Source organism: Stylophora pistillata, chromosome 11 (assembly GCF_964205215.1).
Source record: "Stylophora pistillata chromosome 11, jaStyPist1.2, whole genome shotgun sequence".
NCBI classification, from domain to species: domain Eukaryota; kingdom Metazoa; phylum Cnidaria; class Anthozoa; order Scleractinia; family Pocilloporidae; genus Stylophora; species Stylophora pistillata.
The window spans coordinates 16,375,824-16,395,969 of record NC_142529.1 but is presented as its reverse complement, the minus strand read 5'-3'; the positions used below and the strand labels follow the sequence as shown (position 1 = coordinate 16,395,969).

At 39.2% G+C, this 20,146-nt stretch overlaps 2 protein-coding genes across 5 annotated transcripts; both read right to left on the bottom strand.

Annotated features, from left to right (window-relative positions):
• Positions 1 to 2,134: 2,134 nt before the first annotated feature.
• Positions 2,135 to 14,028, bottom strand: LOC111343270 (nucleotide sugar transporter SLC35B4-like). 4 transcript variants are annotated; one of them, XR_015993119.1, is made up of 11 exons: positions 13,872 to 14,028; positions 11,613 to 11,726; positions 11,052 to 11,154; positions 10,734 to 10,783; positions 9,794 to 9,875; positions 8,518 to 8,572; positions 8,215 to 8,270; positions 7,198 to 7,251; positions 6,739 to 6,814; positions 5,142 to 5,846; positions 2,135 to 4,799 (listed from the first exon to the last, which is right to left on the bottom strand). XR_015993119.1 is itself a non-coding variant. In XM_088738252.1 (11 exons), the coding sequence occupies exons 1-10, from the start codon at positions 13,946 to 13,948 to the stop codon at positions 5,527 to 5,529; spliced, it is 987 nt and encodes a 328-aa protein (XP_088594378.1). In that variant the 5' UTR covers positions 13,949 to 14,028; the 3' UTR covers positions 2,135 to 4,646; positions 5,514 to 5,526. The 4 variants fall into 4 exon arrangements, 2 of the variants coding, with proteins under 2 accessions (XP_088594378.1, XP_088594377.1); XR_015993120.1 differs by having other exon boundaries at positions 2,135 to 4,645; positions 5,461 to 5,846; XM_088738252.1 differs by having other exon boundaries at positions 2,135 to 4,646; positions 5,514 to 5,846.
• A 3,362-nt stretch (positions 14,029 to 17,390) lies between these two features.
• Positions 17,391 to 18,326, bottom strand: LOC111343269 (adenosine receptor A3-like). The gene has a single exon (XM_022950425.2). The coding sequence runs from the start codon at positions 18,324 to 18,326 to the stop codon at positions 17,391 to 17,393; it is 936 nt and encodes a 311-aa protein (XP_022806160.2).
• Positions 18,327 to 20,146: the final 1,820 nt, after the last annotated feature.

Here is a 20,146-nt window from a genome sequence, read left to right as displayed (position 1 = left end):
TAGGCGTTGTGTTAACTTCTGGTCTTTCACTGTCAATATTGTGCTCATTACTGGAAAGTATCGATGCCGTTTCACTCTCGTCAAGTAAACTTCGCGATTATGTGACAAAAATTGTGCACTCGCGTGAAGCCGCCATGTTTGTTTACATATTTGATGCCATTTAAAAGCGCGCGCTATTTTCGTACCCATTCTTCGCCCGGCCAAAAAACCCTATTGAGCCACCTTAAGGAGGCTATAGTTTCTTTGGCGCGCGCAGACTGGGTTCTAAGTTACCCGGGACTTTTAAAAGTTGCAAAAAAAAAACAAAAACAAACAAACATGGCCGCCGCTGTTAGGCCAGAATCATTTTTTCATCTGCCTAGTAGACTATATTTTACGCCTCTAGGTAGGCTACTTACACTTTCTTCTAACGTTATTAGTAGTGTGTTTCAAAAACGGAAAGCTACAACACTCTCAAGTGACCAAAATACGCGTGAATCCGGCCGCAAACACGATCGCGATCGTCGGAACTATTTTCCCATATCGTGGCTGGTTTCCGGAACACTAAATAGGTGCTACCTACATGCAATATCAGCAGCTACGCTTCTCGTGTACACAAGTCACTGTCAAAACTGTGAATGGTGAGAGAACTTTGCTCAAAGAGATGTTCCAGTACACTCCTGAGCGAATGTCTTCAATCTTTTACCACTTTCCTTTCTAGCAGTACGCATGTTCACACCGTTTTAATTGGCCATAATTCTTCTGTGCTCGACACTCCTACACTTCTACGATGAGCTGGAAATTCAAATAAAGAAACATTATCGTCGAAGAAAGTGTCTGTCGCTGATAGCCTTACACTCATCAAAACACTCGCTAAAGGTGGTAACGCTCTTCTCAATCCTGACGGAAAACCATGTAAAAGCAATCTCCCTTCTGTGTATCAAGCTGTTTTTTATGAAGATTTCAACGCACAGGATGCTTTGGAAGATGTACGTGCCCTCCACTGTGTCCTCTTTCAATCCCCGTTGCAGCTAACAAGTGCTGACATTGTAAACAACAGGTGAAATCCGCTTCCTTCGCTTTCGTAGACATGGACTTTCTTGACGGACGCCACGAACACATGTAAACTTTCAAAAGACAAGCTCTATTCACAGGGCGATAACGGGTTCCTCGTCAAAGAAAACAACATTCAGAAAATTGCATAAAGCGGTCTGTGTTACGATGACTTAAGAGATCTTTACAACAACGGTGGGAAGGAAGCACTGGTCTCCATTCTTAGCAAATCGCTAAAATCGCCAACGTAACCACATCGCGTCGATCAGCTCCAAGAGGAACAAAACATCCTGACACTTTGCACAAAACAATCCAGCACTTTGAAGGCAAACAGAGCAACAGCCATTTCCAGGCGCAATCCACCCAGAAGGTGTACCTCTCTTAGCAAAATAAAGCTCTTTAGAAGAGCGCGAAGGACGTTCGGCGAAGAAGACGTCCAAAACATTATGGCGTCCGTGGCAAGTGTCGTGGCGTGACACAAATGTTGCGCATGCGCAATTTCCCATCTTGTCGAGTCGAAATTTTCGGAAATTTGAAACTTTAGACTTACGTATTTCCGTTTCCGCTCGGTGAATTTTTTTTATTTTTTGCACGTTAACTTTGAACGGCTCTGTGCGTGTTTTACAAAAATTCGAAAATGGATTTAACTCGGTTAAATCCATCATTCTTAAAAGCTTTAAATTACTTCAAAACGATCCAGAGACAAGCACTATCTCTTCGCAGCCTCCGCTCATTTCATTCATAGGCAATTTTTTGGTCAGAAGTTCTTTTCAGTCTAATGACCAACCAGGCACTTTTAAATGCGCTCGTGCACGATGCAAAACGTTTCCTTTCATTCACAACACTGATAAAATATCGGGACCTAAACGATCCATTAAGATCACCGATCACTTCACGTGCACCTCCGCCAATGTAATCTATTGCATAACTTGCACTTAGTGCAAAAAGATATACATCGGCGAAACAGGCAGAAGACTAGGTGACCGATTCCGAGAACACCTTCGAGACGTGGAAAGGAATGACAAGGACACATCGAAACCAGTCGCTAGACATTTAAATTTAAATTCGAGTAATTGGACTATCATGGTCGAGAGCACAAATGTTAAGAACAACAGTGAGAAACTTTATTTCAGTTTCAACTTAGACAGCAGTCACAAGATGTTTTTCTAAAAATACTAATGTTCTAAGAATATGTACTTCATATTCATGTTTGAATTGTGCTTAACAATGATCTAACTTCTTCTCAATACGTCTGAGGTCCGAATAAGCTATAAACCCGAGTTTTTCCCGATTCAATTGATGGCTTAAGCACCAAGTACGGGCCATAAATTGGATGGACAAAGAGTAATCCTATATGAAGGTGTAGTCTGATCGTCCGGGTGAGTGTAGTCCCGAGAAGGACTGTTGTCGGTGGCAGTGACTGACGTTTCGACAACCTGTGCGGAAGTCATCATCAGAGTCAAGTGAGTGATTGTTGTCAGTTGTCAACTCATTACGAACGACAGTTTACAGGAAACCGACACACACCGACAGATTACTAGACGAGTCATCCTACAACCCTACATCACACAAAGCCACAACTATCAGAACTCTAACACGACGCGCACAACTAGTATGTGACTCGACAGACAGCTTATCCGACGAGAACAAATACCTTCACCGTGTTTTTACGAAGAACAACTACAACAACGACTTCATCCGACGAAACACTCACCGACCCACTACCACTACCGAAACAAACGACACCGCAACCCCTACGACTACAGCAACCATACCGTACATAAAAGGTATGTCTGAAAACATCTCGCGCATCTTACTACCCTTCAATATCCGCGTCGCCCACAGACCCATCACCACACTACGTCAGTTACTAACCAACGTTAAAGACAAAGACGAACCGCGGAACAGACAGGGAACGATTTATAAGATCAATTGTTCCGACTGCCAAGCCTCCTACATCGGTGAGACTGGCAGAAACCTCGCAACAAGACTGACTGAACACAGACGGGCGACGAGGAAAGGTGATGTCAGCAATCACATTGCTGAACACCATCGACTTACCAACCACAACATTGACTGGGACTCTGCGCAATGCCTAACCTACAGCACTGACTATTTTCAACGACTGACTCTGGAAAGCTGGTTTACTAACTTAGAACAGACTCCCCTAAACAGATGTCAACAACTACCCGCCCCATACAAACGACTCATTCACGACATAAACATCACAAACGACCGAAAAAGAACAACCTAGCTTTACCGACAGACCGAAACAGACCAATCACGAACGACTTACGTCACTTGAGTCTTACAGCCAATAACATCACGGCAAAACCAACCGATCATTTCACACGAACTGGAATAAGAACATTCTACTGACAACAATCACTCACTTGACTCTGATGATGACTTCCGCACAGGTTGTCGAAACGTCAGTCACTGCCACCGACAACAGTCCTTCTCGGGACTACACTCACCCGGACGATCAGACTACACCTTCACATGTTACCCCCGGGTTCAAACCATTTACTGCAGTAATCCTATACTTGGAGTACGAACTAACAAGCTAGTCTGTATTTACAGCTGTGTACAAAAAAGGCGTCGGGAAAAAAGCGTGAAAGTGTATACTATAACCCCAAAAGGTACTATGGGTATTTTTGCGGTCACGGTTCCTTGGCCTCAGGATCTCAGAGAAATCTGAGAAAAATTTGCTGTAAGGACGAGGCATGGTTAGTTTGAGGAAGTTATTTTTTCACTTATAAAATTCATTGATTACTAGATACCCAGATTACCTTTCGAGATTTTCGCGTGTACTTCTGTCCTTTACCTCCAACAACCTTTCTCGAAACTGACATCTACTAAGTGTATGATTGGTTTGGAAAACGTTTTCTGGACAGTTGACTGAAGTGATTCAAATGACTGGAGAACATCTAAAAAAAAAGAGTCAATTTGCTCAAAAGTTAGAAGTTTTCGCACAAGGTTAAGATAATAGAGACTTAGAGAACAAAGATTCGTAAAACGTTTTGTTTGATTGAAATCGTGTGAAATTTTCTACCAGTCATATTCAAATTTTCACGAGCCGACCAACGAAAACTGGGTACAATTGGCGAAAAGTGAAGAGGCAACGAGGGACAAAAAAGCTTGAGATTTTAGTGGGCCGTTCAGAAGAGAACGGATGGTTCTCGCAACTAAGAGAAATTATGTTAAAATTATGACAGCCGAACCATGCTTACATGACCAGAGTGACTAGCCATAAGATTTGACTGAGTTAAGCACAATAAAAACATGAATATGAAGTTATCAAAGGACAAAAAAACTGTTGCTGACTTTGTTCAAATCACAATACATCAATATGACATCGACAGAAATTCAATTTTTTTCCTCAAAAGTTAAATATACTAAACAGTAATACTTATAATTCACATGGAAACCATAAGGACATACGTGATAATTCTAAATTTTGGATAGTATATCTAATTTTCTGTCAAAAGAATAACTTCAAATATATTTGTTGGCATGTTTCTGGTGGTAATAAGTTCTTTGTTGGGTATGATAACAAATATCACAGGCCTCTTGCAGGAGGACAAACATCTCAACGTCATGTTAGTGTGCCCTGCTGACAGAATTGCAAATATAGACAGCTTAGAGATAAAATTAGATAGAATAAGAAAGATCACAGTAATTTTGAGCTAGGTAATAAAAATAAAGAGAGATGATTTTTTTGTCTGGGACAAAGAAAAAGTTGGAGTCCCCATCAGCTAACAAACCTCAGACCCGTATATGTGCACGATCCTTCGCAGTAAAGCACTATTTAAGCAATAGTGAAAATCAGACCTGAAAAAAATTCAGGCCTGTACGGGATTCGAACCACTGACCTCTGCGATACTAGTGCAGCGCTCTACCAATTGAGCTAACAAGCCAACTGGGAGCAGGCCATCAAATTAATTTGACATAAACCCGTAGATAATAAATCAAACAACAAATATATATGAAATACATATATATGAACTGCGTTTATGAATACATATCATATATATGTATATATGTATGTATATGGTTACAAATACATATCATATATATGTATTTCATATATATTTCTTGTTTGAAACCTCAGACCGTTGGATACCGCGCTTCGATGCACTTTCATTGAACCACAAAACTCTATAAGGTGGGTTAAGCCATTACTAGGTCATCACTAATCATATCGTCCAAAGACTCATTGAAAGTAATGAGAGGGAAATCAAGTATCGTACTAGTTTATGCTTGCATGATTCTCGGCAAACTACTTAAAGCCATTTAAAGGAATGTTAAAGAAACGTGCAACATTTAGCAGAAATTAAACGAAAAAGGTGTCATTAAAAAGAATTCGAACGTGGAAAACGTACGAACAAAAAGAGAGAAATACAAGGAAATAACATTAAACTATACTTCAGCGTAAATCATTCATGACTCCAGAATACAAACAAGTCTCTTTCTGTCCCATCACAAAGACAATCAGTCGACTTTTGTCTCTTTCTGTGGCACCAAAGCTTCCCGAATCTTCTTGGCCAATTCTACGAAGATCAAAGTGCCCCCAAACACCAGCACCGTCCCACACCAGTGATACAGTGTAAAGGGATTTTTGAAGTAAAAGATTGAAAACATCAAGCTCGTGAACTTTCGCAGCGTGACAACCAGCGTGACAGTCAAAGAAGTGCATTCCGACGTCAGAATATATACGCTGCGGATGCAGATGTATTGCGTGACAATGTTTCCAGCGAGGTAAGCCCAGAGCTTCGGAACTTGTATGCTTGAATCAAGTAGAATCAAAGGAGCTGTGCAAGACAGTTAGAATATTCGTGAATGCTAGAGGAAAACATTTTTGTCATAACGTAGCCTACTCATTTTCAACTGCGACTACTTTCGAAGGATAAAGAAACTACAGTACTTTAATTCGAATACTTGAGATGCCCCTGGATAACGATATCTAATCTGTGTGATTACATTAGAAACCGAGCTTTTGTCGAGAGGATACCCTGGTCCCAGAGGTTCTCTTCTCCCTAAAAAAAGATAGGATAAATCTCTTCTCCCTAAAAATATCGGCGCCAAGCGCCGATATTTTTAGTGAGAAGAGATTTATCATATTTTTTTTTAGAGAGAAGAGAACCTCTGGGACCAGGGTATTGAGAGGAGTGATCAAAATATCACTTCCTTTCATTACGTTAGATCATTATCCAGCAATCAGCTGAGGACAAAGGGCACAAACCTAAAAACCTCAACTCACCCCAACTGATCAACACAAAAAAAATCAGCTACGGGAAAGAAGAATTGCTAAAAAGGTCTTGGGTGTTAAAAGCCTTAGTAAAAATAGCCTTAAATATGGGATGACCATTTTATAATCAGTGGATGTAAAGAGTTTCTATACCCGCGAGCAGATAACAACAAGCGGTTGCTGTCTTCTAATTGGCTACCCTTGCAGCATCCCCTGACCCCGCGGGACGATTGCGCGCGTTGATCCCACGTAACAAAATACTTCGAGCCGGCTAACAGAGTTCGAAACTTCTGGATGACTCAGTTATTATAGGATCTAGAGTTGCTCTGGGCTGTCCATATAGCAACTCTGACGCATTTTATAAGTTCTCCACACTCTCCACTAGCTTCGGTCATGTATGTCGATAAACGCGCGCTGACGCCTGGAGCCGTGAATCAGAAGTATCATATACTCACCAGAAGAGTTGAATATTGAGAAATGGCGAAGGATGTCTTTATAAAGTAAAAGAAACCCGGCTAATGGTAAAGCATGCTGTGAAAAAGATAAAAAAAAAAAAGGATACATGCCCGTGAAAAATTATTTACATGGATATAACCTTTGGCAATTTTAACTCTCTGACAGCAAATGATATGGATAAAGTGCTACTTAAATGAAATTGGGGGGGGGGGGGAGTTTTAATGTGCTTATTTATAGTTTAAGTCTTCGCGTTGCTGAAGAATAGCCAACATACATATTGTTGCCTCAAAAATCACACAGGATTGCATTTGATCGGTATTTCGATTTGTGCCGAGGTTCTATGAGAACGGCTATATCTTCAAGTTTTGTGTTTAGAGAGAATTTTAAGAAATCAAAATCATTTTTTTGTATGAAAGTTTCTGATAAAACACAGTCAAATTAACCGTTAATTCAGTTACCGCATAGAACAATGCCTCTCTAGGATGTTTCCCATGTTCTGCATACATCTGTTCCTACATAAAATAAAGGAAATGATGATCAGCGATATCAGCACAATCTACACACAGTGCAGAATTACAGCGTACTTCCTGGAAATCATGTCATTACAAAGGATTTATAAAAATGTAGGATCTGTCGCGTTGTGAGATTCCAAAGGGTAATAAAACCACCCAAAACAGTTTCTACAAATGTGCTAAAGGCAGCCGCCATTTTGCGAGTCGAAGCTCAAAGCTCGAAGACAAGTGGCCACGCTGCGAAACAAGATTCAACATGGCGGCGTCCATAGCACAAATTGTCAATGAAGAGGATTTTAGAAAGACTTCCCAAAGACTGCACTTCGTAATCTCAATACGTAGTCAGAGTTGGTATCAATTTAGAGGGTCCCCAATAGGTTTTCGGGATCCGGGATTTGGCTTATTTGAAGGCCGGGATTCGAGATTTTGAAGGAAAAGGGGGACGAGATTCGGGATTGTATTTATGACCGGGAAACGGGATTTGGCGATTTTAACAGGCGGGAATCGGGAAATGTCGCTTTAAAGAAACCGAGATTCGGGAATTCTAGAGGCTGAAATATGCAAAGAAAATCAAGCTGTCATCTTAGTTAGCTCATCTTATTAACGTCGGAAATGGTCGGAAATAGTCGAACAATGACCTAGGTGACATCCACGTTTTCCACGACCCTGTCACGCTGCTCTGTGACCCCTATGGTGATCTGTGGTCTATTTTCGTGAACCTTGGGCACCTTGGCCGTAATGAGAATCTAATTTGACAATGTCTTTGTGACCTTTGTTATTTGTTGACCGTGATATTTCTAGTATCAAACTTATACATATCCTGATCGGTGCGCGCACAGGCGGCCCAAGCTCTCTTTGAGAACCACACAAGGAACACAATTTGCATATCGATTTATCAACCACACTAGTGAGTAGTGATTCACCTCTGAATGATGTTCACGATGGTGTGAAACAAGATCTTACCTGATAGATTCCTGTTCTTGCAGAAAGAAATAGTGCAACAACAAGAAGGCCAATACCTGAAAAGCGGAATAATAGACAAAAGAAGAAGAAATAAATATAAGAAAGGAAAAAAAAAAGAAATAAAAACTTTTCCAATTATTTGTCAACAAGAATTAGCAAGAATTAAGAGAAGAGTTTTCATAAGTTAAGTTAAGTGGGTATGCCAGTAACCAGTCAACTCACACGAAAGTCATCCTATGCCATCTTGCCAACCATTTCTCCCACCTCCCGAAACCCAAAACTGTGGCAATACTTAGTTCTTACCAACACACCACCACATGTAGTCTTTATAGGGATCCCCAGATGAAAACTTAAACTCCTAAAAGAGAAAAAAAGTGGAAGATCTACTTTTTTAATATATCTTTGGGTATTGGAATTTAAAATACCATCTATTACAGCACACATTGCTATAGCCAAAACCAAAAAATAATGGTTTGTCCCAAGAATCACATTGACTTGCATGGTAATCATGGCTATACAATGTAGTCCTGTACATGCAGAATCATGTAACTGCATGTTTATAATTTTTTTTAATTCAGGGACAGTCAGTTACCTTAAGAGGAAAATACCAGCCTAGGAGGAGATAGCTAATTATAATACTTATAGTCTATTCATGTTTCAGAAACTTATACCAGCACAAGCAACTACCGCTGTCAGACACTCTCACATGCAGGCTTTAGGAACAGCAAACACATTATATTGAGGATTGTGCAAACCCTCCTGAATTAACTTAAGATACAATAACATGCATTATTACACGACTCGGCAGTCAGAGGGCCAATAACTAAAATCAACCAATCAAAATGCTCTATTGCCATTCAATATTCTCTCAGTAATGGACCAGGCACTGTCCCACTTGCTCAGGACCGTACTGGAAGAATATCGGCCCTCTGTCTTTTTTGTACGGACTTCGCTGCACTCGGTCCGTACTGTCAAGACCTCTGGCCGATATTCTCCCAGTACGGCCCTCGCACTTGGTTAATAAGATATATTTATTACATCGCTCCCAGCACCTGTGGGCAAGATGAAGCAAATCCTGTGATCTGATTGAGTACCTGAGTGGGCAAGATGGGCCCACCTTGCCCACTTGGGATTGCCCACATTGATCCCATGCATGAAAAAAAAAAAGTACTACTACATTCGTTATTCTTGGACAATTTTAGCATCAATTTTTGACAACTTTTATAGTCAAAACAAAGAAAACAGAAATGACTCTTGTGAGTTTGGTGTGCTACAAGCATAGTTGGCTTTCTTTCCTGGCTCTCGAAGGAAAAAAGTCATTTGTAATTCTTATTAAAGCAATTTTCTTTTGCAATATAATAAATCCTTCATTAACCAAGCTTGTTCGGTCGGTCAAGATGGCTGGATTATCCTCATTCTTTCTTAGCATTTTTTATGGACCTCAACTTCAGTTGTCTCAGTCCATAAAAATGCAAAAAAAAAAAGTTCGGCCAATATCCAGCCATTTTGACCTCTGCTTGGTTAATAACGCACATGTATCAAGTGTACAGTAACACAGTAACTAAATATCTTGACTCACCAACTTGTTTGCTGATGCTAATGTGCACAAACATATCCCCACTGTGATCATCAGAACAGATATATACTTTGAAAAATTATACCTGAAGTTAAAAAATGTATTTTCAATCTTTAATGTCTGTGACAAGAAAATTGTTCTGAAATGCTTTGAACCTGTGCAGCTTACAAAAATTATGCAACTATAACTTCAAATCACAGAGAGAACCTTTTCTTTTAAAGCCATTAGGGAGCCTGTCTCAGTCATGATCAATCCATTTTATACAGAGCTGATAGCAGGTTATTAGTCATCTATTAACCAATTTTTTCACACACAGTTGACAGAGATGACAGCTGCATCTTACCCAAATCTAGCAAAAGCCTGACTTCACAATGCTTCAACATATTAAGGCAAGAAAAGTACTAAGTCTAGTGCAGCATTCAAGTGAAGGCTAATACTTTCTTAATTTCCTCTAAGGGGATTTTGAACAAAGAATTATCAAAGTCAACAAACAAATCTGTTAGTTAACTGTTGTAAGTTATCATTTTTGTAGTTTGACTTTTTATGATTTTTCTTGACATTTCTTTTCTATTTTTCATAGCTTCCTTGTAACAAAATTGTTTTTAATATTTATAGAAAGATGAAAAATTGTCAGGATGACACTTCAAATGAGATTTAACTTTAGATAGAGGTTTGGTGGTATTAATTTTCACTATTCTGTAAAGAACCTACTGGTAGTTTAACAACTTGCTTTCACTGGCATGCTTTAAAAGTATTGAATTTAAATAGTACACTTCTTAAGTGCAGTGTACTGACTGACAGATGGCAATCACTTGCCTGACATTGCCTTAAGCTGGCAAAACATGATGATTTAAACCAGCTAGGACACCATAATCACAGTCACATTGAACTGGAAACAAACACATGACATTGTGCAGCATATCCCAGCAAACATGGTGCCTACCTTTTCTTTAGAATAATCATTCCTAAGACTAAGTTGGCAACTAAAGACCCCTACAAGACAAAAGATAAACTTTCCACTAAATAAAAAGAGGTAAAAATTAAGTTTATCAAATATTTTGCTCAGATAACGAGAAATTATGTATAAATTCACCATTTTTTTTTTTTAAAAATTTCAAAATTGAATTTATATGTATTTCCCACTTGGGTCATAATCACAAACAGGATCTTACAGTGTGGACCTCGACCTCTGTTTAACTTAGTAAGAGATATCAAAATATCAAAACAAGAGTATATAAATTATCTAATATCAAAGACTTACTGATCTGAATATCATATGTAGAGGCAGAGGGACATTAAAGTTAAGTGCATAATTGTTTACAACACTGCTTGAGAAGAAAAATATCACCATCATCACATAGTTGCTGAAGAAGAAAAAAGAGAGAAAAAAAAAAGAAAGAGAGAAATTTCATAAGATATAAACTTTCTTTACATCAAATGCTGTCAGCTTCACAAAACTCGGGAAATTGTGGAGGCAGGAGTGATAAACTCTGTTTGATAAAATAATACTGACTGGTATGATCATATGATATCAAGTGCAGTTTGGAATAAGTTATTCTAAAAGACCAAAAACATTGCCATAATATTGTAAAACTGTTTATTAACTCCACCTTACATACTAGAAAAATCATGTGAATACCTACTGATAATGATATGGAAAAAGTTATGAGGGAATCATGTGTAAAAATACTTCACTTAAATCCTACACATGTTGTGCATATGCTCAAAAAGATCAAACTCAGTCAAAACCACAATTCTCTTAGTTTTTTTTTTTTTTTTTTTTTTTTAATTGAAGACAAACACTTGTTTGAACAAGGCTTACCTGATGGGAATAACAGGTTTTTTGAAGCCAAAATGAGCAGTAAATATGAATCCTTCCACAGCAATAAACAGAAACTGACAGAAAGTAATAGTGTTGACACAGCTGGGAACCTCTCTGAAAAAAAAAAAAAAAAGTAAAGATACGAGTAAACAAAAAAAATTGACAGTACTGAGTATCAAGTTTTTCAGAGTCTTGCAGAGATGACTCACTAGCTCACCATACCTTGCAGTGTAACTAAATGAATTATTCATGCCAATTAATTCCTCAGCCTTCAGCTTAACTTTGAAAATAACAGCTGTTGTTGAGTTGCTCTCCCCTGCTACAGAAACCAATACCTCTACTGCCATAGGTAATTCGCATGTAAGGCAAAAAGTAAGCAAAGCTGGCTTACGAGCTAAGTGACCCATGGGGCCGGCGCTTAACTCTGGTTTCTGTTGCATGAAGCAACTAGGAGTATTTCTATTCCCCCCTGGATGGAATGTTAGCCTGGGTGAAGATGGAGGCACTGTGAGAGTAAAGTGTCTTGCCCAAGAACACAACACAATGTCCCCGGCCAAGGGACATTCACATGCATCAATCCTTGACTCCCAGAAGTGATTGACAAATAAATTCTCCTCATAAAAATTATCCCTACAGTATCCAGCAAACAGGTAACAAGAATACTCAAACTTGTCAGGCAGAAGTTGTTCTTGATCTAACACCAAATTCTCATAACTTATTCACAAGGAGATGTGTAGCAGCTAGAAGAGAGAATTGATAATCAGATCTTGAGAGTTAAAGAGTTAAAAGGCCAGTGTCATGTCCCATAATCCTCTGTGGCTCTCATGAGCGACCAAGACAGAATTTCTCCTTACAATCTTACAATGTCAATACAATATCAAGCAGATCAAAACATTGGAATTATGAAGAAAAAATATCAAATTAGAGATTATGAGTTCATCTAATACCAAATTCTCAGAAGTGACATCATAAGCTTTGTATGGCAGACAGTAAGGAGAATTACTGGTGAGATCTTGGAAGTGAAAGGGTTGAAAAGTTTGTGTTCATGTAGCATCATGTGAGCTTTCGAATCAGTGGCTTTCAGCAAAGATGTTGATATCTTTTGTACCACTCAATTAAGATCGTGTGACAATTCTTTTAAAGTTTGCAATAAGTGTAGCTTATTACCTGCAGCTGGGTAATAGGGGGCATGTGCGAACAAAATAAATTCAACCACCAAGTTTCATTACAGTGTCTTGACAAACAATGTTTGTTACGGTAGAGGTGAGTGAAAAACAAACAAAAATCTTCATAAAGGCCTAAATTACAATACTAAAAGTATAATAGAAAAATTAAGGAAGCTAAAATGTTAATAAATGTTCGCCAAAGTTACAACTAAGAGCAATGAGAAAGGAAAGCAGCAAGTAATTTGGCTCTAAGTTTACGCTTAAAATCACGAGAAGAATTACAGAGTTTGAGGGTATGATCTAAACTGTTCCATAGACTTACTGTACGATAAAAGAAAGTCTTTGTCCAGATTTAGTTCTATATAAGGGTATATGCAGAAGTTGGGAGCTTCTGGTCGTGCGAGCGCTTATCTCACCGCGTGTTAGTATGTATGATCGCTGTCAGTGCGTAAAATTACTAAGGCGGACGATCACCATCACGCCAAATATCATGCAGCTCTCATTAACTAATTTTTAACTGAATCATTATGGCCTGTTCATGATCGTAAGTGGGTTCAAGCACTGAAGCCGGCGAGATTCGTCACGCTATCCGAACATCCAAAACATTCGCAAGAAAATATCTAACATGATTAGGCTCGTAAAACAGTACATGATTACTGCTGAGAATTCTTGGTTGCAACAAGTTCTTTTCACAGTTACAGATTACAAGATCAATCAAAGCTTGGATGAAAACTGTTTTCTGATACTGTTGCGTTAGAGGTGCAGCTCCTAAATGACGCCTTTCGGCACACTGCTTAATATTAACTTCGTTGCTACGCAATTGTAAATCAAATTTTCATTAGATAAATCGACAAGAGGAAGAAGAGAAGCAGCTTCTCGTGCTTTGAAAACATGGCTCTGTCGCATAGAGTCCATCAATCGGGGAGATTTGATTCGGGAAAAACAATTAAAAACCCAGCTCTAACCCCAACCCTAAGCTCTAAGCTAATAATAGCTTAAATGGAATCGCTTTCGCTATCTCCACATCACTTTACTTGAAAAGCGCAATATTCTGTTGGTTTGTGTTTGTTATTATGTTATTTATTTACCCTACCTCACAAGCAGCTCAAGGAAAATTACATTAGAGCAGCAGCCAGCAAATACAAGCAAAATAGCTATCGCGGGATGCATAGTTAGAGAAGGACCAAAGAAAATCGATTAACCTAACTGCTCCAGAGGATGAGTGACCGAGTTAAACCTGAGAACGAGAAACCGCGTTCTCGTACCCAGATCTCTTCAATCTTGTTCTAACATCAGTATGCAGTCTCCATATATAAATTAGTCTCCATACGGTTTACAGTCAAGGCGTTCGAGAGTCTTCTAGCCCGAAGTCATGTCGTCTGGAACCTAAGTCATGTCACCCTTGGTTTCAGACATGTCGCCCGGAAAAGAAAAAGTCAAGTCGCCCGATTGTTTCATCACTTGTAAAACACGAAAATGACATAATAGTTGTAGATGCTGAAGGTACCGATAGATCCATCGAAACTCACCTGGTTTATTTAATTACGTTATCAAGCCGTTTTTGTGATAGCGATGCCGTTATAATAAACATCGTGGCACGCTAGCCTCAATCTACTCACGATTCGCGCATTTTTGAGAACAGCACAATCGCAGAAAAATTGAGGTAAACTGCCATTCATGGCATTCTAGTGGGTGATAACGGATACGTTTAAAGGGCATATTTAACGACACCAATCCTCAAGCAAAAGAATCGAGAAGAAATGCGCTATGACATTACCCACAGATCTACTAGGTGTGTTATGAAGAGATGCTTCGGCTTACTACAGCGACGATTTCCACACCCACACACTTAGGACTGTGCACAGCTTTGAAGAATATTCTTGTCATTATCGCGACAACAGCAATCTTGCAAAATTTCGCCCTTATAAATCGAGAGCAGGAGTCTGATGAAGAAACCGAAGATAAAGATGTTCCATTTGACGTTGTTGTTACACTAACTCCAGATGTGGTTGGGAATGCTAAATGCCAGCTAACTATATCTCAATACTTTTCATAAAACAATTGCTTAATGGAAATGCCTTTACCGTAACAGCAAGGACGACGGCCACCAGAGTTTGTTTAGTAAGAAATTTATCAGTGTTACAATCTCCAAAACTACTACATACTGAAAGAATTTTCTTCTTCAATATCATATCCAGGAGGCAAACCAATCCCTAGGTCAGGTGGTAAGAGATTTAGTGAGAAATTTATCAGTGTTACAAGCTCCAAAACTACTACATACTGAAAGAATTTTCTTCTTCAATATCATATCCAGGAGGCAAACCAATCCCTCAGTCAGGTGTACTCAAGTATACCAGCTTCCCATCCTTAAATGAGTTCAATTTTCATGTTTTGTTTTTCCCTTCCCTTGTCAAGAACGGATCGTCCTCAGTAGACTCTTTAGCGTTTGCACCTGTTGATGTGGTTGTAATTAGCGATCATTAAGAGTGAACATTGTAAAAAGATTATCATGCAATAAACAAATAATAAATTGGCGCTGAAAAATTAATTACTTTTGACTTTGCACCTTTTTTTGTCTTTAGATCTTGCCACTTTATGATTTGAACATCATCCATTCCACTTGGCCCCGCTACATACGTCACGGTCAACGCTCTTCTCGTCTGTCTCCCGTTTTAAATCTGAATACTCCTCAGCGTCATCATAGAAAACCTGCCCAAGCGGATGAAGCGAAGCTGGTCTGACGTTCGCCGATACTCTGGACACTTGACTTGGAGAGGCCGAACTTTTCTTCCTCCAGTCCTCCCGGCTTTGCGGTGTTTTAAATCATGCTCTTTCTTCGACTGAAGTTTCAAACGCCTCCAGCGTCGTTGAAGCCTTGACTGCGAAATAAAATGGATCAGCCGCGTTTTAAGAATGTAATTTAAATATTGTTTAATTGTTGTATATAGCAACAACGTTTGAACCGCATGTTTGCCTTAAACAATGTCTTACTTAGACTTGTGAAGATGAGACAATTTTAATGTAATAGAAGAAATCCGAGCCCCAGATGCGGTTCCAGTCGAGGCCCACATATTGACCCTTGCTCGCCATAGAGTCTCCAGTAGCTCAGTGGTTAGAGCATCCGACTAGATCGCGGAGGGTCGTGGGTTCAAGTCCCATCTGGGGCTCGGATTCTTACTTAGACTTCGATTAGACAGCCAGCCCTGGGTAATTAAACCGAGGTGCCAATCTACTAGCAGACGGGGACAAACCGACTCACACAAAGCGCGAAACGTCCGTGGGTACAAAACTAATGAATACCAAACCGACAGTGCAACGCGACATTTTGTTTTTATAGAAACGAACAACGCTTCCCTTTGTTGTTAGAACCGAAAAACGCTTTTCAAGTCGTTATTCAAACATATTTCAGTTCTGACCATATGATCCATTTCTGTGTTGTCAAAGTCTTCTTGGTGTTGTTAGAAACCAAGATAAGGTTTCCCAACTTTACGAAACGTCCGTGAGTACGAAACGAGTACTCACAGAACAATCAACGCTTCGACGTTGTTACAAACTAACAACGCTTCCCTTTGTTGTTAGAAACGAACAACACTTTTAGAGTCGTTACGTTACTCAAACATATCTCAATTGAATCATATGATCGAGAGAAATCTGACTGCCAACTGACCGTAGCGAATGGGGAACGAAGGCAGTGTCAACTCATGGAATGCTTTTTTAACCTCACTTTAACTGACTGTACACGCCGTTATTGGTAAATGAGCGAGGATAAAAATTTTATGCCTTTGTATATGTATGTATGTATGTATGTATGTATGTATGTATGTATGTGTGTATGTATGTGTGTATGTATGTATGTATGTATATATTTGCGATATTTAGACAGGCTGGCCCAGTTCAGCTTTAAACCTGGTTTGAACGGGGGCTTGTATAAACAATAACAAGGCCAGACAACAACTACCGGGAGCTACGTTCCCTATACTCCTTGCGAGAAGTGGGTGGGTTCTTTAACCTCCACTACTGCTAGCCAGTACTCGTGAACTCTTCTTAATATACGCAGTTGTATCACATTTATTTAAACAGTGTGCTTTAAATTTACTTAACGACATCCCAAAACGTGAAAAGTTATTGAATTTACCGCACGTTGGTCAAAATGAATTTCCAGCTATTTACTCAACCGACATACGACAATAAAAACCAGTCTAGATTAATCTAAAGCTGAGGTTTACATTTTAAAATATAAAATATTTACCAGTTTGGCGTAAATAAGATCGCTATTTAACTAATTTGAAATTTTTCGGGGTTCACTCCTAAAGGTATTCACTTTTTATCCTAAATAATCGACAACTGTTGCTTTCGAAACTGTAGGTCGCGTAGTTACAGACAGTCTTCACTGTCGACTTTAGTTAAAAATAGGTTCTTCAAACTTTTTTCCATGAATAAAGGAAAGTCATTTAACAACATGATTCAATCTTAACTTGCCAATTCACCTTAGACATCACATAGTATGACTTCAGTCCTTCCTGGTAACTTATCTGACATTTGGCCACTTCCCTCTTTATCAAGAATTAACTGACATATTTCATTATGAACTTCAATATATATATACATATATCTATTCTCGTGGACAGTAAAACGCTTGTCTTATTGTTTGCTTTACTGCTTGTCTCATCTCACTGATCTTCCAACAGTAAAGAAACGGGTTTAGCGATGAGTTTAAGAACACAACAGTTCCGGTTATCACCCAGGCGAGGAGATACGACGAAGAAAGTTCTCGTTTAGTAACCACAGAGATCTCCACCACAGCAAATGGTGAATAACACATGAGTAACACCAGCTGCACTGACAATGCGCTGTAAACGGCTTTTCTATATCGCGCGATATTCAGCGAGTTTGTTTGATGGACAAGATCGTGTACTTCGTTGCTTCGATGTCTGAGCGTCCGGAAAATTCTTGTATACAACACAAACGAAGCACCCACACATAATGGTATCACTACATAGCCATAGGAAATTGTTATACGAAAATCTATCGGGTACAGAGCTGCGGCGAAAATGGACTTGATCCAAGTGATAGCGACAACTATATAGGTACGCTTCAAAGTTACAACTTGTCTGTATCTGAGACCCAAGGACAAAGCGAGATATCTGTCAATGCTTATTGCAGTCAGCGTCAATAAAGAAACAAGAACCAAGGTGAAAGCTGTTACCGATAAGGCAGCATATACACGTTTGCAATTATTCCAGTCGCGGTGAAGCAGAGATATCGAATAAACAGCGGTAAGAGGTTGAGCCATTAGTCCGACGCAGAGATCAGATGTTGCCAGACAACGAAACAGCAGTTTGGTCGGCGGGCGAAGGGAGGACTCTTTCTGCAGAGCCACAAGGATGAGAGAATTTCCAAGAAAAGCCACGACGGCTAGAAAAATGTTAACAGCTGAAACTGCAACGATTTGTTGCCGTACTTGAGCTGTCAAAGAAGGGGAGCACACCAGCTCATCAAATGCTTCCGCATATGGTTTTACACCTTCTGTTAAATTTGTCGCTGCCATGACTTAAGATTTGAAGGGTAAAATTATAAAAATATTGTATCAACATCCACCCCAGATTACTTGGTAAACAGTATGAGTTCAATAACTCAATAGTGCCTAGTAATTTGATAACCAAGCTTTCAGAGTGGCAATTTATAAGATTAACAGAAATGAGAAATTATGTAAAAAAAATCTCCTTAGATCCTTATTTGGTAAAAGCGAGAGACGACATTTCATGAACTTTATGGTCAATTCCCATCGTGTTTCGTGGCTGAGTTTGGTTGCAGAGAGGGAGGGGGGGTGGGGGGAGATGTCAGAAACGTTTTGTATGGGTTTGCTTCCGGCAAATCCTTTGGGATGCTTATTCTGAAAACAAGTTTTTCCGGTGGTTTGCGAAATTGCACTGCAAACCCTTAATTAATCTCAAAGTTTTGTGTAGCCGTTTATTTAGTAAAGATGGCTTTCAGCTAACACTGAGAAAATAAATTGCTTTTAAAAAAATCTCGAGTTCCAGCCATTTGATAACAATATTTTGAGAGGGTTTCCTTTTAATTATCATTTTCAAAATTTTCTATAGGAAGTTGAGCCACCGCAGTTTTTTATCAATTTCAACCTGTGTCAATCTGAAGCCTAAACCACATGAGCCTTATTATATTTTTCTTTCTCGTGTTTCCCAAAGATACAAATTAAAGAAATATTTAAGGTGGACTTTGATGCTTTATGCAAGAGTCTGAAAAAAAGTCTTTGAGGAAGGGTTTTCGTGATCGCCGTTACAAGGTCTTGCTGAGATGATACACGAAGCGAAAATGCTCGCTGAGAATTGCTTCTTTAGTGTAGTTTAGTTTGCTTCCGGTAGCGAAATGGGGTGAAGGCCACCTTCACTAATTAAACACATATAGCATACAGTAAACACCCGCATATAAGAACACATGATTTTGGAGGCCAGGCTGATCGCATGGTCAGGTTCTTATTTATCGGGTGCTTAGTGAAAAATCACCCTGAAGGTGTTCTTAAATTGTTCTTAAATTTTGTTGTTGGAGTTCAGAACTGTAACAATGCAAAAAAAATGCTTGAGATTAGATTAGCATATTTAATGGAAAAGAAAATTAATAAATATCGTGACATTATTGTAACAATTAGCCTGCAAAAGAAAATCAGCCTTATTACTAGTTAACTAGTGAACAGAACAAGAAAATACATCTAACATGAAGGGCCTGATAATGTCTTATCCATTTTATAAGAACATTTTATATTTCCAGGCTGATTTTGTTCTTATAAAAATGGTGCTTTATTTGCAAAATTTCAGCCTGATGTTCTTAATCCATGTGTTCTTATATGCGGGTGTTTACTGTATCTCTTTGTCCTTTGCAAATTGAGTGTCATTTCATTTATTGAAAAATCCTAGCTTTAATCAGCTCTGAGGAGAAACGTTTGCAGTTTTGGCGTGAAGTGACAGTCATTTTATTGAACTGTCAAAAGGCAACAATATATGTGTGACACGCCGCTGATCAATGCTTACTTTGACTATGGCTTCGCAAATTCAATTTAACTCACGTTTGTTGTCGGACGAGATACTGCAATGCAAACTGATACGTGAGGGGGTGGGGAGGGGGGGGGAAGGTGTGTCTCTGTCTTAGCAAAGTATCGGGGCTCCAGTTCCAGATGGTTGTGTTCAGTCCACTGGGTTCGGTCATTCCTTTCGAGCAGACGATGTCGGTTTGACAGAACAGAAGAAAATGTTTTTGCCTCTCAAAATCTTCTAGTTTGAGGAAACACAATCTTACAACATTGAAGAATGCTTTCCGAATGCTACCCTTTCGCTTAAAAGATTAACCTGCATT